At 38.5% G+C, this 23,918-nt stretch overlaps 2 protein-coding genes across 5 annotated transcripts in view; one reads left to right on the forward strand and one right to left on the reverse strand.

The window, feature by feature from the left end:
- Positions 1–23,649, reverse strand: part of LOC139700959 (uncharacterized) — a 390,748-nt gene extending 367,099 nt beyond the window's left edge. For 2 of the 3 annotated variants that reach the window (XM_071599476.1, XM_071599474.1), the window contains exon 1: positions 23,452–23,649. The gene's annotated coding sequence lies outside the window, so the exon portion shown is untranslated. Of the gene's footprint in view, positions 1–15,477; positions 15,619–23,451 lie in introns of all 3 variants that reach the window. The other variant, XR_011703906.1, reaches the window with a different exon arrangement.
- LOC139700816 (uncharacterized) lies at positions 4,021–15,062 on the forward strand. Of its 2 annotated transcripts, none has more exons than XM_071599241.1 (3): positions 4,021–4,329; positions 6,043–6,212; positions 13,040–15,062. In XM_071599241.1, exons 1-3 carry the CDS (start codon positions 4,272–4,274, stop codon positions 13,289–13,291), a joined length of 480 nt encoding a protein of 159 aa, XP_071455342.1. In that variant the 5' UTR covers positions 4,021–4,271; the 3' UTR covers positions 13,292–15,062. The 2 variants fall into 2 exon arrangements, with proteins under 2 accessions (XP_071455342.1, XP_071455343.1); XM_071599242.1 differs by having other exon boundaries at positions 6,046–6,212.
- Positions 23,650–23,918: the final 269 nt, after the last annotated feature.

Consider the following 23,918-nt stretch of genomic DNA (forward strand, 5'->3'; position numbering starts at 1 on the left):
TCAAACTACCAACAGTCATTTGTTATGGCAATGCCGTTTGTGTGAAAAGTGTTATTTCATTCACCTGAATATTGTATAAAATATTATTATTCAAAAATATATTGTATTTTTACATTTATAGTACAAATCCCTGACCTGAGGACAGCATCTTTGACCTGAAGACGTCTGTTGAAGCCTGGAGCTGCATTTATGACCAACATCGTTGACCAACGTGGGGAAACTTGATCGAAGCTCATCACCAAAGAGGCATTTACGCTCCTTTTAAACGGACTGCTCAATTGCCTGGCGACTAGCTCTCGAGCGTTCATTGCGAGGTGAGTTTTGCGTTAATTTTGCAGTAAAAATAATTCTAGAATAAAATTAAATATTGTCCCCATGCATGCTCTTAACTTGGCTTTTATGTCTGCCGAATGTTTGATTATGGCAAAATGTATACAACGAACGAAAGGGTACATTCGTGTTTGAGTACCTTCGATAAGGCAATATGTATGTATTTCCCATCAACGTATCTGTTTATAATGACGGTTGTCACAAAAAAAGATATTTTTTTGCGGCCACCTCAGGCTTTCATGCCCTTAGATATCATATTCAACATTATTATAAAAATAAATATCCTATACCTAGAGGCGGATAAGGTATTTTATTCTGAAAACGGTAATCCCAGTGCAAATTTCATTTCATTGAAGATGTTTTTGCAATAAAAAATTGGAGAGTCGAATTGTGAGTTCACAAAATGGTTATCGGTATATATATATATATATAAACCGATAACCATTATATATATATATATATATATACTAAACTCATTTACATAGAAATAGATATAAGGAAAAGGGATAGGAACACACATAAAGGACGAACACAGGAGAGGTGGGGAAGGCGGAATCAGGCCGATCACGAGTGTAAAAATATTTCCTTGACCGGGACTTGAACCCCGGATCTTTCCACTTGCCGGGCGGAGGCTCTCTAATACTCTACTTTAAGCATATCAGTCGGGCGATTGACTGAAAGTTCAAATGAAATTGATTGGTAACTGTCAGCTTCATCCTGTGTGAATTTTGGGATTGCATATCATTCTCTTAAACGGAAGATTAAATTGAGAAAGAAATGGCTGCCCTCTTACCCCTTAATGTGTGAATTTCTAACTAATTACGTGGCAATGTCTACCATCATTCCAAATGAATACTGTGGATATTTGCATGTTAATGCGAAGCTTTACTGTTTCTCATCGTGGACTAATCTTGCAAGAGGACCGGCCGGTTTGAAAATTTAACGAGGTCGGAAGATATTCATCGCGCTGCCGTTTTCTAGTAATTCCTATGGAAATGAGTGCCGCGCCATCTGACGTGATTTCAAATTAAAGCGGGAGGTTTCGCGACGATGGCGCAATAAACACGTGCTCTTCGCTGCATACTTTTTAAAGGTAAGATTCAGATAGGGAATGTCCAAAACATTTTATCTCCCGTGCCTCTCTCCCTCGAAACCCCACTTCCGGAATGTTTTCGCTTGTACAAGCTGAGAGCCGCCGCAGGAAATGACTCCGTGACTCCCGGTTGGCTAGCAAGACAAAACCAACCCTCTGCCCTCGCTTGTTTGACTTCTGGGGCTTGAAGATAATCACCACTTAACGAGCTCGCGGGACACCGGTTTTAACACGCGTTACCGACGGCTAGCGACGAGGTCACCAGGGATCGTTAAAAAAAATTTAAAAAACTTAGGATCCCCCTCCTTTCTCGCCATACGACAGGAACACCCGGATTAATTACCGGTCATTACAACCTCAACCACCGGAGGATTCGGGCTATGGGAGTGGGTCAGGGGTTTTAAGGGAAGAGGGAGCTTTTATCGCCTATAACCAGATCATTACAGCAAACCTCTCAGACTGAGAGCAATTTGACTCGTGAATCCACGTCGGCCTGGGACGATGCTAGCTATCCCCGGGTGAGCGCGCGAGTGGCGTGCGTCATTTTTTTTCGATAGCATCCCGCGTTGCCAGGTTGACGCCTCATCCCGCGTCAAATTGATTTGAACGATGGAGTTCGCTTATGTCCGCTTGGTCGCGTCGTCAAGTTGTAGCAGTGAAGCGTCAAAATAAAGGACAGCGTTCACCTCACTGGAGCAGAAAGGCTGAGTACCACCAATGACATTTTTAAAGATGCGTTAACCATTGGTTGTCAGTAAAATTAGTATACGCACTCATTCAACTTATACCTTTTGTTACAGGTCAGAGAAAATGGTCTCAAGATAGGAGAATATCATTTTGCGTATCCTTTTTTTCCGCGACAGCCGACTCTGGGCTAGGTTAGTCCCAATCAACATTTTCCAACCATGATCTTTGCCCAGTACGTCATTCGCTGAGACTTAGTGCTCTCCTGTTATGTTGTTTGAACCCTGGATCCTGGACCCTGCCTTGGGAATGGTGAGACGGATAATACCTGGCTTCCCGCTCTAAAGGACCTGATTCGAATACCAGGGTTAGCTGGATTTTTCGGTCGTATCCGAATCCTTATTCGGTGTACTCTGTGGAGAGATCACCTCAAGAGGAATCCGCCGTCCGTCGTATGGGACGTTAATTTGCGTGATTCTTAGGCTCCTTATGTTAGGAATAGACTAATTTCTACGCAGGGTTTCTCCCCACCCTTTTTGCCCTTTTCCCTGCACATCCTACCCACACCATATTACCTACCTATTCCTGATGGCGCTAAACGGCCTTAGCTGTCGGTCAACTCACTTAATTGCCTTATATCTCGATTATCCTCGGTTATCCCAATGATGGATTCAATGGTTTTTTTTTGCAAACCTCTCATTCCCTTCACCCTCATTTCCTGTATGCCACTATGCACCTCCTAAAACTTTGACTTCTCGATCCACAAAGAGCAATAATTTTTTCATTAGTCAGTCTTCCCTGGCCAATACGGAAAATTTCTGCGAAAAAGACTGCTTCTTTTTTTAATGGTGCCCTAGAACTTTTCCAACTACATGCATATTTCTTGATGCTCCCGCCAATTTTACGAGCCATCTTTTGGACTTCGAGCTCTCGATGTTTCATTGAGTTAATGTACACCTTTTTTGTGGTATCTGCAAGAGGCGTAGTAGTACAGTTCAGGACATAGCGATGGACTACTGACCAAAGGACAGTTCCAGAGGATTGGAATCCAGGTGAAGCCTCTGGGAACCCATTAGCCTCAACTAAGATATGTGATTTTTCGATGATCATGAAAAACCGCAGGTGGTAGAGGAAAATTAATCAATGCTCCACCCATTTAATGCTTAAATTTCACACTTCTTTTGTCTTCTTGTCATTAGTAATTGGTGGCTTCTGACAAAAAGTATCAAAACGTTCACGATTTGATTGCTGGGGTGGTGGTGAGACATGAAAATATGGGAGCGGAAGCATGCATGCAATTCACGTATCATGTGTGCTTTTGTTGAAGATTGACGGAGGAAGAATTTTATTCATATTTTCTATATATAAAAGCCAATAAATTTATTAGCACTTAAACGAAAAGGGTTGAAAAATGTGCATATGTACATTTCCGTCAGCCCTTCATTTTCGATATTACTCCTTCCAGACTATCAATAAAAATGGAAGCAGATTTTTTGAAGAATCGTACCAGGAATATTTTCTCATACTTAGCTGGGAACTTAGACGACTCTCAGAAAGAGCGACGTTGTTACGTCGCTCTTTCTGAGAGTCGTCAAGCGCGCGTCTGTCCGGTCCCATCTCTCTCCCGCGGATTCCTCTTCGGATTCTGTTTCGATTAATCGATCAATCCGACCGAATGATTTTCGTCCGTGACGTTTCTGCCCATGGCGCCACCCTCCATATCCTTCCCCCTCTAACCCTTGTACCCCTAGTCTCTCTCTTAATCCCCTCCCAACACACTCACATACACGTCTTCTCCACCATCTTTTCCCCTCCCCCAACCTTTCCCCCTCCCTACAGCTCGATCCAGTGACGTCACGTAGAGAGAGAGGCCGAGAGAGCGCCCTTTTCCCACACGAACCCTTCCCTCCCCCCTCCCGGTCTACCCTCCCCTACTCCATTCGAGTGTCCCAGCTCGCTTTGCGTTTTTGGGTGAGTCGCGAGAAAAGGGGGGAGGTTGATCCTTTCTTCCATTGGCTGGAAGGAATGGCGGCGAAAGGGTAAGAACGGAGATGGGATCGACGTCGGACGTTTTTTTCCCAAAGCCGAGTCGATTCGAGGAAGAATTTTTGTGCCCTAACCACGACGTATCTGCAATGGGGATGATCAACTGAGCTCAGCCGAAATGAGGCACGAGTACCTACTGCTGCTGGCCATATATCTGTCGACGACGAGAGAATCAGGTGAGTGAAATCGAGCATTTTCGTCGTTTTGTGTATGAAGTCCAATCCTCTGTTCGCGTGTCTAAAATGTCTCTTTCTTCCCATTCGTTTCCTCACCTTACGATGGTTTTTTGTTTCCTCGTAGTGTCTTGTTTATAATTGGTACCCCACGCCCACACCCCAACCCCCTCCCCCTCGCATTGTGCTTCTATCAATAAGCTCCCTCTGCTGAATCGATGTCGTTCAAGGTTCGACGTTTTCCCGCATGAGGGCGGGAGCTACCGCGGTTCCGCGTGTTGACGTGCTTAAGCCGCGCGATTCGAAACTCACTTCAGTGTTTAAAATACGAGGGTGGGATGTTCAAACCCTTGGATTGCATGGACGGTCATGGTTGCAGCCCAACAGGAAAATTTCAAATGACAGTTATAATAAATTATATAAGTTTATGCGTGACCAGCCTTTTTCAAAGATGTAACATGCCAAGGTAGTAAATAAAATTAAAATCAAAATATCTAAATATTACCTAAAAAAAGCTCAATTTGAATTAAAACTACTTCCATTGGACCAGATTTTACAGTTCTAGGAGTTTCTCCCATGGTCAAAAATCCCGCTAGTTTTACGCTGCTCTTTTTCTTTGTTGTGGCCGTGGCCGTAAAAATAATTTGGAAAGATTGCGATGTATTATTATTAAGGCGTGCATATTTCATTTATGCTCTGTTACAAAAGGATATAGATATTAGCGAAATCATTTGCACCTTATAAAAGATGCCCTTTTTGAAAATTTCGTAATTTAATAGCTGATATCGCGAAAATTATCAATGGATATCCCTCCGCGCGTCGGCTACTTTGTATTTTGAATTGTTGACCGGGACAAATATTTTTACGCCTATGTCTCCCTGAAAACCAAAATATTTTAGACACCCCTGGCTTCAATATTTCGTTTTGAAAGGTATTTCGTCAGAAATATAGAAGTAGTCGCGGGCACCGAGGATGTTCTAAATGTGAAATGTGAAGCTAAGTTTCAGTGAAAAAACATATACAGTGATTAGTTAATTTTAGGGAAAAAAATAACAATGATTTTGCACGGTACACGAGGAATTAGAAGTTGTGCGTGTTTTAATATTCATTATGTGTAATGCATATGAGTTGACGCACCTACTTATGCCGTGTCCCTAGTAGTACCTAGACATTACTAAGTTTCACTAAAGATCCATCTGGACCTAATTCTGAATCTTAGCAATTGTGATAATATTTTCATTATCACAGCTTGATCACACATCTTAATCTTTTTCATCCTTCTAGGTGTAAATAGTTTTTTTAATTGTAAAACAGGACTTTAAAAATCGTATTTTCTTCTTTATAAAAAACCTTTGGTAATACTTTCTAGTTTCCCTAAGTCCAATTGTAACCTTCCATTAAAACTGATTTATTATTTGAATTGCTCTTTCAGTTGCCCTTAAGCAAGCTGGATTGCCCTCACACAGTTAAAAAAAATGATTCAAAAAACTTTCTTAAGAGACCCCTAAAAGCTCTGTTTACAGCGACGGGAATGAATATGGTGCCATTTAATCAGATCTTCACAGGTTAATGATCCCGGTCGTTTTTACGATGGGGAATGAAATTTCTACGACACCCCGAATGTCCCCCAAAGGGATATCGCGATCATTTTAAGTGTTTATATAATCCCCAGGTGTTAATGTGCATGGATTTAAGACAATTTTTGATCCTCTTTAGCAGATGGAGAACTTATTCACGAGGAACACAAAACGCAAGCAGCTACTCGGAAGCCCAACAACCTAAGTTGCTATGTCTGCGAAATGGAGGACGACGCGCGATGTTTGAATATGTCTGAAAGTGAGACTAAATGGAAGAGAAAATGCAGCGAGGGACAGACAATGTGCATGGTAATTATAAGAATGTTTATCAATGATCAATACGCCCTTCATCCAATTTTCTTGCCTGTTTATGATTTCTCCCAACAATCCCCTCTACTCGCTTCCTAATTTATGTTCTTTTCTTTCCTCTTCACCTTCTTCATCCTTCTCCACGCCCACATTTCAAAACCCTCCTAACTACGCCTACTATCTTGCTCGATGACCATGCTTCCGCGCCATGCAAAACAACGTTCCATATCAAAGTTTTGACGAGATTTTCTTAAGACCCTTATTCAACGTCCCCGTCGTTTATGTCTTCCTCCTTTTGAAAGCTACTTTTGTCCATCAAATTTATTCTTCTTATATCCCTACTACTTTGACCATTTTGGTTCAGAACGCTTCCAAGTCTTCTCTAGTGTTTCCACTTCTATTTTAACATTTTAATTAGTTTTCATCTTCAACTAAAATCTCATAATCATTTTAATAATATTATTCTAGAATCAGTTGAGGTAGGTTTTGGATGGACATAAACTATGAAAAGTTACGACTATAAATTTCACTGCCTCTGCCAACAAAACATGACCACCCAAACAATACAATAAACCATACTTCAATTCAGAATATTTCTTTCCTTCCTTCATTCCATCCAATGTACTTATCCCATTCTTCCCTCTCTCTCGTTTGCCTAATATTCTCCCCTCTATACCAGTCTTCAAAATTCCATTGCCAATCAAATTGCTCAGCATCCATTTTTGCTGCATCCTTTGGATTTCTCCAAACAATCCTCTCTCCTCGTCCACTATACCATAGCACTTCGTTGTTAGTTTTCCCTTTTGTCCACTTCACATTTTCCATCCTTCTACACACCTTCACATTGCAATAGCCTCCAATCTATGACGGATTTCAGGAACGGTATATTATTGCAAATCACTCATTTTGAGTTCACTGTTTTTTCTGAGTTTTAAATGAACACGTAGTAATGATTGGAAATTAGTACAATATGGATTTTGCGTTCCACGCAGCATATATTTATTTTCAGCTATTTCTGCTTACTGTAGCATCTTTATCTTGCTACAGTGTAGCGAAAATAGCTGCTTGTTATGTATTCTGCGCCACATTAATTCTATGTTGTGTTAATATCCTCTAATTATGATGTAAATCTACATATTTTTGGCCCTAGTTATCTCTTAAATAGTATATAAAATTCCAAAGAATTCCAAAGCAGCCTCGATAGCTTAACTGGCTAAAGCACTCGACCGGATATTGAGGGATCTGGATTCGAATCCTAGTCAAGGCGAATGATTTTTACCCTCTGAAATTGTCGCATTGAAATGCACATTAGCGGATGACTCCGTTAAAAGTTACTGTTGCGGCATCTCCCGCAGTTTCTTTGGAATTTGTCAAGGTATAAACACCATAAGTGTTTAAAAGTTGGCTATAACCTCGTGGACTGTGGCACGTCGCGTACGACTACGAATGCCTGTGACATTGTATGTACGGTATTTCGTCATAACATCTTGTTCCTTTAAAAGCCCAAAAATTTCTGAGTTTTAAATGACGCCTCGATAGTTTAGCTGGCTAAGGCACTCGACCGGATGTTGAGGGATCTGGGTTCGAATACTAGTCAAGGCGAATGATTTTTACACTCTGAAATTGTAGCATTGTTGTATAAAATTATAATTCTGAGTTCAGAAAATATTTTAAGCTAATTGTCTGTTTTTTGGATAAGTAAGTGTCATTCACGTTGCTCTAAAGAATCAAGTGAGATGTGAATATTTTTGTTGTGAATCGTGGCATAGTTTATTTCTTTGCGACTTTAAATTAACTCATATCAGACCAGCAATTACGTTTTGACTTTTGAATGAATTTCATTGCTCTTTTTTGGCATTGAAATATAGTGTTAATTGATTTGCATGACTAAGTTTAATATTTTATTCCTCTGATTACGGTGGTTTATACCTTCATTAATGAGTCTTTTTTTTATTTTTGCTCCATCTACGTGAATTCCAATTTCACTATCGTGAAGCATATATCATTGAACAATCCATAAAGTGAAGGATTCTGCATTCTGGGGTTTCATCGCGTCGTTGTTCAATGCTGACAACAGTTTCGCCGAAGTTGCATTCGGCGTCTTCAGGTCGAAGATGAGGGACTCGGATTTTTGCCCTTATATAGGTGGTCCCGTCTAGTGGCTGCTCGCTGATTGGTCCGTTTCCGGAGAACTCTCTTCCACGCGTTATGGAGATGGTAGCCTTCATCTCTGTTGATGTTCTCCGGGTTTTTGGCGATCTCAATTGCTTCTCTAATTAACCGTGGGTAATATCTACCCTCCTTTGTAAAAACGTTTGCTTTTTGGAATAAGATCTCGTAACCGGGTTCACTCCATTTGTGTTCTGAAATGGCCGACAGGTGAAACTGCTTATTTGTAGTTGCCCGGAGGTGTTCCTTCATTCGAACTTTCATTGAGCGGCATGTTTCCCCGATGTAGGCTTTCCCACATGATCAGGGTACTTGGTAGATCCCTTCGTATAGGTCTTTCGGAAGTTTGTCCTTCGGTCCAGGGAGAGCGTCCGCTATTTTCTTGTTGCAGTTATATCTTGTCACCACATCACGCTTTTTCAGGACTCTGGCTGTCTTCTCGGATGTTCCCGATACGTAGGGGATAGTAGCGTATGCGTTTGGGTCCGGTTCGGGACCACCTATATAAGGGCAAAAATCCGAGTCCCTCATCTTCGACCTGAAGACGCCGAATGCAACTTCGGCGAAACTGCTGTCAGCATCAAACAACGACATGGTGAAACCCGAGAATGCAGAATCCTTCAAACCACCGCCGCGAAAACCTACGCGGCCATATAATCCATAAAGTGCTTTCACTACTTATTGATCCACACTTCAACACTTCTTTGGTCCAACTTAATCGAGTCATTGCGAAGAAAATATTATGCTTTGATTATTAATATCATATTATTTCAGTTTTGACAGATGAGCTTTAAATCCCTGTGTATATGATACTAAATATATTATAACAGTTATCATGTGTCCATTAACATGATTTTTTACCAATTAAATACATTTCAAATTTCAAATTTTTTATTGAAATATTACTTTAAAATCCAGTTATATCATATAAATAAATCGATAGTTTTCAACAAGGATTAAGAGGAATATGACGCTGAAAATTTATAATTTCTCATTGGCTGGGGTGTATTGAGGGCTAGGTTTTAGGGGAATATTAATGATTTGGGGTTGGTCGGGGTATAGGTTAGGGTTAAGTATATATAATTCAAATAAATTAATGAAATTCACTTTGAGGAGATTGTTCATTTTGTAATGAAATGCCTTGTAATATTCCACAATTTTAATTTCAATACCTCAATCAAAAACTTTTAAAGTTCAAATCTCCCTTTGAATCTTTAAACTGAAATGTATGCATTTTAACTAGGTGATATGTAGTATTAGAAATTATAGGATATTAAAAAACAAATCACGAACAACTTCAATCATTGGTTTAATTATCACTTAAATTCAACCTTATTTTCAATTATACCACCATAACATATCATTGTTTAAATGATTTCATTTCTATTTCTCTGTCTCGTCTATATTCATTGGACTCAGGCTGGCTATCGCAACATTTCTCAGCCTCGCTTTACAAGATTGCAACTTAACACCCTACTTCACATGAAACTGTTCTTCTTATCCCCATAAATATCTGCCTCCCTTCACTCCATCTAACATGCCTATCTTTTTCCTCCCCTTTCTCGCCTGTCTGACGTTCTACCCTCTATACCTATCACACTCTTCAACGTCCCATTGCCAATGAAAATGCTCTGAAATTATCTTCCCTGCCTTCTTTGAATTTCTCCCAACAGTCCCCTCTCCTCCCCCACCATTTCTTCGTTTGATACCCTTTCCTTTTAGTCCATTTTACTTGTCCCACCATACGAGTACTTGAATAAAATTATTTTTTTAACCTTTTATACCTGTTGAGAAAATAATTAATGCTCTTTTAAATTAACTTCCCTAATTAAATTGTTCCACGTAATCTGCAGTAGTTATATTATCCTAGGGAGACAACAGGTATTCAAAAGCTGTTACCACTATGTAATTAATATTAATTTTGATTTTTTTAAAGCCAAAACGTATTCCGCCAGGACTATTGGCTTCCTTGACTTCTCTTCCTTGGATTTTGGTAATGCATCTATGGTAAATTTGGGATAATTGGTATTATAAAAAAAAACATGTGAACGAAAGATGCGAACTATCAGTAAAAAGTCGATTTACTTTGCATCATAGCAGCTCAAAATCAAATTAGATAGAGTTTGCTCTAGTACAACCATGAAAATTACAGACTCTACATGCACTATACTTTGAGGTATTTTTAGCCATTCTTTGATAAAATTTCTTCTGATAAACCATTTAGATTCAGATAAACTGAAACCTAATTAAATGAAATGTAAACTGGAAAAACAAAATTAGTAATTTTAGATATACTAATTTTTTAAAATATTTATCTTGACGGCTGAGGCCATATAATAGAGTGAACTAGGCTCAGTATTACACGAGTCAACTTAGTGTAACAAGCATGAAGGGAGGGAATTATGACAGGAAGCACTAAGGGTGAGGAAGACTTAAGGCTGGACTTAAATCTCGTAAAAAGATTTAAATAATTGGACTTTGAAGTAGTACAAGAAATGACAAAATAACCTTACTCTGTCGAAGGAAGGTCACTAGGCGAAAGTAAAGAGTTTTCGTAATTTAACGGTTTGACTGACTAATTCTCCTGTAAAAATCAATTTACATAATATTCCAGGGAACATATAGAGTTTGGAGTACCCCTAAAATTTGCTGCAAGTCAGTTACATGTTAAAAATAAACTTTTTTGATATTTCCCATTTGTCAGCATCGGATTCATTTTCTAATGCTTTCAAAATCTTTTCATGTCATTCATTATAAAGGATTGATCCCTTCTCGTAGTTTTCCCCACAAATCGTCATTTCATAAGCGCTTTCAGTATCCCGAAATTGCCTCCCCATATATACTTAAATATAGCCTGAAAATATAAAACCATTATATTTCATTACATTTCAATACTCCTGTGTGTTCAAATTTATTCGATCCAGCCCCTATCTTCTGTCACTCGGAATAACACCTCCATCGTTTATCTTCGCCTGTTCTCCTTCCTTTCCCATAAACACATAAAAAAAGACTCCAGTCTCACGTCTAAAACTCTCTCAACTCTCTCACGTCTAAAACTCTCTTCAACTAGGTCTGCCTAATTCGCATTCAAATGTTATATTTCCTATATCGTTGCCATTTCTTTCATGAATTTCGAGACTGTATGAACGGTGATCAATTAAAGATTATTCTCACCGAAATAACTTACTGTTTTATGTACCTTAAACATCTCACACGGCTTCAGTCAGAGCAAATGGCGCGCATTACGTGTTGATCACAACCTTAAACACTCTTTAAAAAGTGTTCAGAAACGAAACCTTAAAGTTAAAATTGAATTATTAAATTCAGAATGAGAAGCATACGTAAAGAATAAATTTTCGTTTTGTCCACGCATTTGGCCGAGTCAATCGCAATGAAATATTGGATATTTCTCTCCATCTATTCTCTTTCTTAAGGTCAAGTATTTAAACCGTATGACGCGAATTTCCGTAATAGTAGTAAAAGTATTTGCTAATTCCTTTCTTTTAGTTTGTACTCAAGAGTACCATTATTATGGAGTGTTTATTTTTATTTAAACTACATGTATACCTATAATAATTATATTATAAGTAAAATATAATAGTATAGGTATAACTATTTTTCGTAAAAGTGACGACCGATTGGCCTAATTTTACCGGTCATCATCATCTGAAATATTACCTATTAAAGGAAAATACTTCCAAGAAGAAAATGGCCATATTTCATTGGGAGAAGGGGAGGAGCAATTGCATGGCGAATTTAAACGAAGAAATACGTATTCTCTATGTAAATGTGTTTGTGTATTCCATATACTGGTGTGTAATATATGTAAAAAAATGGGAAAGGCGGAATCGAGCAGATCACAAGCGCAAAAATATTTCCTTGACCTTCCTTGGTGTTCCTATTCCTTTTCCTTATATCTATTTTCATGTGAATGAATATTTGTTCGTCATATGGCGGGATTTCGTGTTTGAATGTGTGTGTGTGTATATGTGTGTGTGTATATATATATATAAATACATACACGAGGGTGGTCTGAAAAGTCTCGAAAATTCCAGAAAATATGAGAAAATTTCAGAAAAAATGTATTGCATCTTTGTTAAGTCAGAACCTTTTCAGACCACCCATGGTTACATGTATATGTATATATATATATATATATATATATATATATATATATATATATATATATATTATAAAAAATCCCGGCGGTGTTGAATATTTTTCAGAGGTATCTCGATCCCTACTTGAGGTGCTTTGTGGAGGGCACTTCAGAGGAGAGAGTACGCCGTCCGTCGGATGGGACGTTAAACTGCGGACCCCTTGGCGCCTTTCGTAAAGAGTAGGCTAATGCCGACGCCGGGTTTCTCTCCACCCTTCATCCTTTCCTGTCCATCCCCTATGGCAAAATGACCTTAGCTGTCGGTCGCCTCCCCATAAAAACTACAACAACTATATTATAAAATATCATATACGGAGTCCTTTTCCCGGCACTCGCCCTTCCGGCGACTCGCAGGGTATAGTTAGTTGTGGATGTATTGTGTACGTAATGAGATGTAATCCTTGAGAATAATGATCGGAGGATATGTGATACAGAAGTGTTATGTTTTATTGGCATCACATCATCTGACATCAGTGTTTTCCTCTCTCCCCACTTGCAGGTGAAGCGCTTCTCCTACACCACCTCGAACGCGGAGAACGCCACCTCGGTGGTCATGTCTCTCGAGAGGAACTGTAGCAATCACTGCGAGCCGGGTTGCATAATCATAAGGACCAAGCTCTCTGTATGCACTGCCTGCTGTGACAAGCCCTACTGCAACTGGGTCTCTAAGGCGATGGTATCCATCGAGCCCTCCTCTTATCTCCTGTTGGCGATCATTATCGGCGCTGTCATCGTCAGCATACCTTCCTGAAACGTCTTTCTCCAACGAAAATCAATCTCCAACGCCGTCTTCGAATATCGCTATTGGTGTAAATGACATCCATTATCTAATTTTTCTTTCTAAATTTCAAGGCGTTGAGAAGGAGATAAAGATTTAGGTCAAATAATCAATATTTTTTTTAAGATCACCTAAAATTGAAATGATTCGGACATGTTCCGGTGAGAGTTGTTTTCTTAAAGATCGCGTAAATTTTTATTTTGTCCGAACGAATGATTATTATTTAAGGATAAATACTGGCTGGAACCATGTTGAGGATGCTATACATGACGTATCAAGTTTTCTTGCTTTGAGATACCATCGAAAGATGGTCTGTCGACGTTTTTGGTTATACTCTCCACTCGAAGTGATTTTGGAAAAAAATATTAGGGAATTGGTGTCGGAAGTGTTTTGAAGATGTTTTTTTTTTGGTAGGAATGAAAATTTCTTTCCCCGAGAATGAAGATTGAAACCTAGTTACAGATGTGATTTATATTTTGTGAGTAGCTATGGGATTATTTCGAGAAAGGATTAAGGAAGTATATGTGTGAGACCATCTGCAAAGTATTTCTTTGGGATGTTACACATTTAGTTTTTATAAAACGTTTAACAGTTCGTGACGCACTAAATATTATAGTCTGATGGAGGTACCTATTTTTTTAAAAAATAGGCAAAGTATTGGAATCTTAAGTCAGAATGATTATTGTTGAAAGGACTTTGTTTTATCAGGATTAAACCTCTAGGTAGTTTGATATATCTAAATAAAGATATCGAAACGAGGAGTTTTATGTTTAAGGTAACCGTGGCACATATATTTAAGGCTGAAAGCAAATTTTGAAAAAAAGTATTCCAAAAGTGATAGAAAATGAAATATTAAAAAAAAAACAAATTTCTGCAGATCACACTCCCCCGTGTAATACTGTGGTTAGAGAGCTTCATTGTCATATTTCGCCCTCGTGTTAAAAAAATTAAAAGGAATTATTGGGACTTAAAGGACTCATTATTGACATATAGATTTGTGAAACAGTCCTATTATAGTGTGATTTATGGTTGTCAGATAAATACTGCGCTCATGTGTCACTTTCCACTAAAAAAACTAGAAATGACTGGAATGTAGTTTTAAAAGTCACTCTCTTCAACTAGGTCTGCCTAATTCGCATTCAAATGTTATATTTCCTGTATTGTTGCCATTTCTTTCATGAATTTCGAGACTGAATGAATGGTGATCAATTAAAGATTTTTTGGACCCAAACAACTTACTGTTTTATACATCTTCAACATCTCACGCAGCTTCAGTCTGAGCAAATGACGCGCATTACGTGTTGATCACAAGCTTAAACACTCTTTAAAAAGTGTTCAGAAACGAAAGCCTAAAAGTTTAAATTGCATTATTATATTCATAATGAGATTAATGCTTTAAATAATGAATTTTCGTTTTGTCCACGCATTTGTCCGAGACAATCAAAATGAAATATTGGATATTTCTATTTCTTTCTCTCTGTAAAAATGTTTTCGCCCTTAGGTAATCGAATTAATGCCCACAGAGTATTAGAGTATTTTTTTTAAGTAACGCGTGTAAAATTTGAGCCATCGGAGGTGAGCGCCGCTGAGCAGAAATATACCATTTAATTTCACTAAGCAGGCGGATAGCTATCGAGCAAATTTTTCATGAGTTGTGCATACAACTATCGAAAAGGGAAATTAAGGAGTACCAAGAGTATTTCAGCACATTGCTATTTTTTAAATATCAATCCTAGAGCATGTGTGTGTGTGTGTGTATATATATATATATATATATATATATATATATATATGTATATATATATATATATATATATATATATAAATATATATATATATATATATATATAATATAACCAAAAGGAATCATTCGCACAAAATCATTTGAAGTACTGAAACGAATATCAATAAATATATAAATGTATAAATATTTATCTTTGCTCTTCGGATTTGTGAACAAAATAATCACCCCCGAAATATGCTCAAGATTATTCAAATGAATTATCAAAGGATTAGTTTTATAAAATTATAAATCATCCACGCTGCAACGGAGATCTATAGAAGGCATATAGATTGAGCTGAATTAATCCATACTTCATTATTCTAGCAACGAAACTGAACGAAAAGCACATAGAGGGTGTTTATGTCAGGGTACTTACCGGCACTGATGCGAATATTCAATGTCGTTTGCCTATAAAAGTATTTTAATATTCCGTTTTCTCACAACGCTGATGTCATTTCGTACTGCTGACACCATTCAAGGACTACTTTTATCAATAATATATGTTCTTTCTGTTTCTCTGAAATAAAAAAGTAGACCTTTAAATACCGTACATTTGATATTTTGTCACGTTTTTTATTAAATATTCAAGATGAACACCATTTTTCAAGTTATATACACGGCAATAATTTTTCTCAGGCAACCAATTGTATCCGTCCTCCACAGTTTTATTTCAGAGCACCCTAGTATGAAGGAAAACTTGAAGAGACGGAAGAAATTAATGATCAAAGCATTTCACTCTTTTATAAGATTTTGTGACCTAATCTCAACAGCAGAAATGTTCACTTGAGAAAAGTGTGGGAATCATGATGTAATATTTTTCTAAACATTGGCACCGAATTAGTACATGAAGCGTGTGAATTAGCTGAGGGTATGTTTTATCCTAGCATGTACATAGGGTTTACTCTCACTTCGCTTGGCTTCGGAAAGCTTTCTGTTCATAGGATCGCAGTTCTGCTAACAACATGGATGCAACACGCTTCCAAAAAAAACTGCTACCATTGTCTCGATCAATCAAGCTTCAAGTGAGAATTTTAGTTTAACCGTTGTATTTAAGATGTTAATGTATGAACTGCTGATGTTTTAAGTGTTACTTAGTGAATTGATGTTTGCTTATGCTGTGTGCAAACATGTAAAAACAACAGACTGTACTGAGAGAATATATATTAAAATGTTGTGCATGATTTTTTCTTCATTTTAATCACGTAGACTAAAAATATTTAACCATTTTCCAACTTCTAAAATCTGAATCCACCCTATGTCTTGATATGAGACACTAAGAGTGTGTGAAGTCACTGATTTCCATATTGACGTCAGGCATTATTTCGCAATTTTCCACTCCAGAATTTATTAAAAACCAACCATGGCCGATGATTGCCTTAGCTTCAAGCGATCACGTTTTGTATGAAGCTTGTAAAATCTGGCACCAAGCGGTATCTATGGTACAAAAATCACGTAGAGAGGACCTTTTAATTAAAATCGCAAATTTTGCGACGCTTTAAACTGATGAAGGACGACAGGAAAGATATCAAGAACAAATGACAATCTCGAGGCGAATCAACCGGTTCTATTGAGGGCAGCATGACCCGCGTTGAAGTACTTTTCAAAACTCAGACCCACGGCTTGGAATTTGAGTGATATTGGATATTTTAGGAATAACGAAAACCATTCAGCGCGAGAATGTTGTAGGAAATTTGCAACTGAGTTCAGTCCTACGGCAATTCAGTTCTACGGCATTTCGGCTCTCAAAAATTTTAGCCCAAAGTTTTACCATCTTCCGACAATTTGTGACTCCAAACATTCGGCTCGTTGAAATGACAGATCAAAAAAATCTACACACCTCCAACAATTCCCTCAATTGCATCTAAATTCGAACACTTACTGCATCAGGAGCACCGGAATAGAAATGGTAGGCTCGATTAAATACCTAGGCATTACCCTCACTCTCGATCGCTCATGGATGAAATATGCGCAGGGAATATGCGGACGAGCTAACAAAAAATTAGGCTGTATTAGAAGAGTATTGGAGATATATGATGAAAACAATAAAGAGAAATGTTATCTATCGCTCGTTAGGTCTCATTTATTATATACTCCTGGCGTAGAGGACCCTCATGTAGTTGGATTGAGTGCCGAACTGGATCGCGTACAGTTTAGAGGAGCTAGATTATTAAAACGTTGTGGCGGCAAACTGAGTAGCGTATCAAAGTTATCAGAGGAGGTAGGCTGGGAATGACTCTTGGAGCGAAGGTTAAATTACAGGTTAAATCTTTAGTGATGATGTTGAAAATATATTATTACCCCCATTGTACTAGAGTATGAGCGATTTATTTAATAAAATTGGATTGATTAGGTATAGAACAAATAGGTTTCAGATGAAATTTTTCCTACGAACATTAAGGGATCAGAATGACGTCCGTCCGCAGTAGGCTCCTCTTCTACATACTCCCTCGTTCCTCACTTCGTCTTTCCATTTGATCTTGAGTATTCTCCTCTAGCACCATATTACAAAGGCTTCTATCCTTATCTTTTCCAATGTTCCACGTTTCTGATCCGTCAAGTGTCTTGCTCCATATGAATGTTTTGGCGAACTGCTTCCTTGTTTCCAACCTCAGGTTTTTTAACATAATAGCTGCGTCATCTTCTTGAACATCATAGATTGAGCTAGTATTCTTTGCCTGATGTCGGTCAAACTTCTCCTATCCTAAGTTAAATAGCTACTCAGGAAGATATATCATTCCACTTGCTCTAGTTTTACTCTTCGAATACCTCTCTGCATTCAATTCCTTTCTTCCTTCCTTTTTTCCGGATATTTTGTAGCTTAATTTGAAATGCGTCTTAGTGTCGTTTCCGTATATGGCACGTAACGTCTCCTCGAATGGGATCCCAGTGTGTAAGGTGATCGTTGTAAGTTATTTTGAAATAAAAACATTAGTTACGTACACGCAACAAAGCCAATAAAACACTTTTTAGTTGGTAATTAATCACAACTGACGTGTTACCTTTTAACTGTCGCAATTAGTACAGGTCAGTGCGAGAATTTCAGGGTTTAAATATCTATTCTTTGTTCGGGTTTCGAACCCGGATCACGGGTTCCTGGATTTGATCCCGAATGCTGATATATCTTTTACTCTGTGAAATTCTCGCTATTCTGTGCACACCAAAATGAATGGATGAATACGATAGAAGTTACCGTAGGGGCAGCAATCTTTTTAAATTAGTCCGAAACTCTTTCTTTCCGATTGAAATGACTTGTATAAAGCTAATTTAAGCGTCAAATAAGAAGATGTATTAGTTAATAACGCTCTGGTACACTGAAAATACGAGGACTGACCAGAAAGTAGCCTGCGCTTCGGCCTAGTCTGGCGGTGGGTAGCGCTAGATCCGCCATCTTGGTGTCTAAACGTCCCTACATTCAGTACGTATCATGCTTTGGTAGTTTTCGGATTGCGGTTATTTTACTTTGCTCATAGCAAGCTGTAAAAGCTTTCGCTGCAATAGAAAATCTCGCGAGTTGTGAAGTGCGATCTGTGATTAGGTTTTTACTTGCAAAAAAACAACAAGCTAATTGGAATTCATCGGTAATTTTGTGAAGTGTACGGAGACGGAATAATGAGTGAAGGCGGTATGAAGTAGTGGTGAATTCAGTTTAAAAATGGCCGCACCAATGTTCAAGACGAGGACCGCAGTGGTCGGCTTAGTCTTGTGACAGATGGACTGACGGTGAAAATGAACGACAAAATTACTAAAAATCGCCGATTTACGATTACGGATCTCTCGCTAGTCGTTGGTAGCAGCACAGCGCTTAGGTAGTGACGCAGATACTGGTGTAAACGAGTGGTTAAAATGTAAGGCGGAAGATTTCTACAGAGACGGATTTGAAAAGTTTGTGTATCATTATGATAAATGCCTCAAAATGATTGACGATTATATGGAGACATAATTTAAGATTGTCCCCTTCAAACGGTTATAATAAAGCAGAGGTTCATGTTTTCTTTCAAAACGTAAGCTACTTTCTGGACTGATACCGTTTGTAGAAGAAATTCTCACGTGGATTTTTGAAAAATAATCATGAATAAAAATTTTCGTGCGTCTAATCTCCAGGAACCACTGCGAATCGCCCTTCCAGCGATGGAACCGTGAAGATTTCCCGTGAGTTTCTAAGTGTTTTAAAGGCAGAAGAAAGTTACGCAAAAAGCAACCTACCATCTTTTTTAAATTCTTCTGACCTTAACTTAAATATGATTCTTGCTGCTGTACAGATGATTTTGATCGAATGATTAAGTTAAACGATGCGTTGAGGCAGTGGTATGTTCATCTAGGGAAGGAGGGTTTTGCTATTGCCGTGAAGGCCAGGGTTCAAGTTCAGGTCGATCAGGACGCGCCTACCTCTTTTGGGCATGGTGTTTTCATAGGTAATGGATGGGTGGCACAGAGATAAGGCCATCATCCTCGCATTGTTTGCATTTCACCAGCCGTCCATTGCTGAGTGCGAGGCGAGCCCTTATCTATGAAACTAGCTTTCGCGGCGATAACTCTGCCCATTAGCAAGAGAACAACTTTTTCCCCTCTCCTCAATCCCTGGATGCGTCCTTCCGCTCTATCCCTAGCACAGCATGCATCTACTTTTTGTCCCAAAAATTCGCCACGTGGAAGTTTAGCAGGTCATATTAGGCCATCAGCCATTAGTGTGATCGCTATGTTATGCCATTCGATAGTACTTAATCTTCACGTTAATCCAATTGTCGCACGTGACCTTTTCGATTGTTTTCTATTGAAACAAATATATATATATAAACTGTACTATGGTATGAACTTAACTGAAGGAAATAAGGGTTTACAATGTTTTCCTTACACAGATTGTATTAATTTTGTTGCAATTCTACCGGTTAAGGTAGGTTTTGGATTGATGAAGCCTATTCAATTCTACAACAAGAGATTACCTTACCTCTACTCACCAAAAACAACCTGAAATCGGACACTGCAGTAAGTCTCCCATCAATTCCGCAAAATTCTTTCCCCGCATTATTCCATCGTGCATACCAATCCTATTCTTACCCAATCCTCGTTTGCCCAACGTCATCCCCTTTTCTCCTAGTCTTCTACATCCCATTGACAATCAATATGCTCTGTATTCATATTTCCTACCTCCTTTTGATTTCTCCCAACAATCCCTTCTCTCCTCCCCCACCATACAAAGCTCTTCCTCAATTGTTTTCATTTTCATCCCTCCGCTTCACTTTTTCCATTTTTCTTCAAAATCGCATTTTAAAAGACTCAAATCTATGCCTATCATCCTTCTTCTATGACCGCGTTTCCGCACCATACAAAATTGCACTCCATATTAATGATTGTACGAGCAGTTTCTTAAACTCATTACTCAAAGTCCCTTTCACAAATTCCCTTCTCCTTGGGATAGCTTCTGGGTTTAATGGGGGTTGACGTGATGCTTGCGATCTGTAACCTTGTCCCGAGGGTTGATTATGCACCTCTGGTTTCTACCTTAAGCAGATGATCTAATCGTGTACAAAACCCTCTGAACTATTCTGGTTTTCACTACACTGAGTGTCAGTCTTCCAGGTGTGTAGCGGTTAGGATATTCGAGATCTCTAGGGCTTTTTTTACATTCAAGTGCAGCTTAGCGAGCATGTCAAATAGAGGCTCTTTTAAGTCCTCTTTGCCAAATTATATAGCTTTAAATGCTGCAGGAGAATGTTTTTCAATAAATTTATTATTATTTTTTTAAATGATACGATTACTGTCATTAACATTTCATGAATCTTTACATTATTGCTTACGATATTATTATTATTATTATTATTATTATTATAAGGTAGTCTACCGGTGAAGGTAGGTTTTTGGATGGACACAACTACCAAATAAATATTTTGTGACTCCTAACAAAACGCAATCCAGCAACCTACTCTACATCAGGTCCCTCTTCATCTCTGAGTACTTCCTTCTTCCCTTCATCCCGTCCAACATCTTGAGATAGAGGAAGAAGAAATGGTTTTAATACGAATGCTTCATCTTCAGTGTTGTTTGCTCCCACTATTGAAATTTATCCTCATTCAACACAACAACCTACTCCTACAAATGGAATTATAACCTTTAGCCAAGAATTGCCCACTAGAGTTCTTACGGAATTCTCAAAACTGTGGTTACATACCCCAAAAATTCGGAGCTTATTCTTAGTTCGTATTAGCATCAAGCATAAGGATACGTGAAATCACTTCCTTGACATCGTGCGCTCAGCAATCAACAGGTTCATTCCAAGTTAACTTGCGAGTATAAAAACTCGTATAAAAGAAAACACGGAACCGAGAGGGTGCAACGCGGATGTGACACAATCATTAAGACGTCAAAGGCCTTTCCACGCCCAGAAGAAAAATATGAGGAACGATTTCTCTGGAAACAAAATTAATGAGATCAATTATTATTATAAGATATGTAGCGCTAATGACAAGGAGGGTTTAGGAAAGCGTTGAGCAAATTCAAAAGGAAAAGATAAGCAGAAAATTTGAAATATATGTAGAGTCCAAATGCATTTTGATCGTATGTCAGCGAGTTCAAGGGAAATGAGTCTGCAGTAAATTCACTCACAAACGATAAAAACGAATGAGTAACCAGAAGTTTGGAAAAGGCTTATTTATTAAATTACTTCTTTCAAAGCGTCTTCACCAATGTCTCAAAGAATGCCTCCAATAGCTTACCAAATTATGCCGGTCAACCGAAATCCAAAATTGGAATCTCATGTAATGGAATTGAATGTTTGCTGAAAAATATTTAGCTAAATAAATCCTCCGCGCTCAATCTAATAACCACTCGTATATTTGAGGATCTAGCTTTGGAAATAGCACCGTATCTAGAAATAATATTTAAGAAGTCGCTAACAGGTAACAAGGTTCCCAAAGATTGGAAAACGGCTAATATGACACCAAAATTTTAAAACGGAGACAAGGAAGAACCGAGCAATTACAGACCTATTTCCCTCACATCCATTTCGTGCAAGGTTATGGAACATTTAGTTGCTAGTTCCATTGTGAGACACCTCGATGATCAGGAGTTACTGATGAAAAATCAGCACAGTTTCCGAAAGGGTAGATCTCGCAAGACATAACTTGCGCTTTTTGTTCATGATAACCTTATTTCGGGAGAGTGCAACGTTCCAGTGGAAGCGGTTTTTCTAAATTGTAAAAAAAACTTTCGACGAAGTTCCACGTAGTTGACTCCTCACGAAGCTAGAAGCCTATGATTAAATTACCCTGAGCTAAATTAAAGACTTTTTGAACAGTCGCAAAAAAAGATTTGGAATTACTCACAGGGCGAAGATGAAATCTCTTTGAATGTCTCTTTAGCAATGATGTTGAAAATGCATTATTATCCACATCGTACTTCGGTAGAAGAGATCATGTCAATAAAGTTAGAGAGATTAAGTGTACTAGTAATAGGGATAGACTTATGATGCAATTTTTCTCAAGAACGATTAGACATCAGAATAATGCTGTTCCACCGAGCGAGAAAGGAAAAGTATTTTGCATCAAAAGTAGTCTACTTCATAATCACCCCCTGCTACACGTCGTAGCTTCGGCTTTCAGGGTACTATGTAAATATAAGTATAATAATAAATGCTTTGTTACGTCCAGCATCTTAATCGTTTTCCTACCCTTTCTTTGCCTACCTAACGTTCTCCCCTCTATCAGTCTTCTACATTCAATTGCCTATCATAATGCTCTGAATCCATCATTCCTGCCTTCTTTGGATTTCTCTCAACAATCTTCTCTCCTCCCCAACATGACTAGCACTTCCTTTTCCTTTCTGTTCATTTCACTTTTCTATCCTTCCCCGCAGCCATATTTAAAATGCCTTCAATCAAGACCTATACGAGTAGGTATTCTGCTTCAATGACTTCCCAAGCCGTACAAAAATGCACTTCATGTCAAAGTCTTATCGAAACTTTTGTTAACATTATGCCTTCAATTATGTGTATAAATGAATAAACATATTATATATATGTATATATATATATACACACACACACACACACACATATATATATATATATATATATATATATATATATATATATATATACGATACTATATTTATTTTATTTCAGCCAAGTTAGGAGATTTTGTAGCCAATGATGTCGCCTATGTGTCGAAACCCGAATTACTGAAATACATTCCTTTTGAAAATAAACAAAGTTTACCCAACCTGGTTTAATGTACCAAGATAGTAAATTTTGAGAAAGTCTCAAAGTTTTTCTTCAGGGGGGAGGGGGCATGAATTTTCACGTTCAAGTTCAGCCTAAGGTAGTGGAAAGACGAAGACGAAGTGGGATTGAACTCACCGTTTGTCACGGTGACCTCCCTCTCAGGATCAAAATCCTAAGGGTCCGTATTGCTCCTCTTTGACGCGGAAGTTTGTGGATGGACTCACGACAATCCCATCTCCATGTCACTGTAGGCATCGCCCGCTTCGTACGCGTCACACTCGAGCGATGGGAATCACCGCGGCCGTCGCGATGTCTCCCTTCCTCCTGTCGACGAACTCGAGGCCGGACGCACTGGAGGGATCGCGGCCCAAGCAGTCTTCGAGGATATTCCCGCGGAACAAGATTATTTTTCTCCGTCTGAGTTTTTCTTTTAATTTCTAGACAACAACATTCTTCCCCATGGCTATTTATGGGACGCATGACTCAAGTCAAGCGGAAGGCGTGAGGGATTCTTGTACGGTTTCCGAAAATCTTTTTCCTTGGAGACCTTGGAAAATGGAACTCGAAAGAATTGCTGGATGTGTTTCCAGACAAGGGAGGAC

This window comes from Hetaerina americana, unplaced genomic scaffold (assembly GCF_022747635.1).
Source record: "Hetaerina americana unplaced genomic scaffold, ioHetAmer1.1.p SCAF_11, whole genome shotgun sequence".
Lineage (NCBI taxonomy): Eukaryota > Metazoa > Arthropoda > Insecta > Odonata > Calopterygidae > Hetaerina > Hetaerina americana.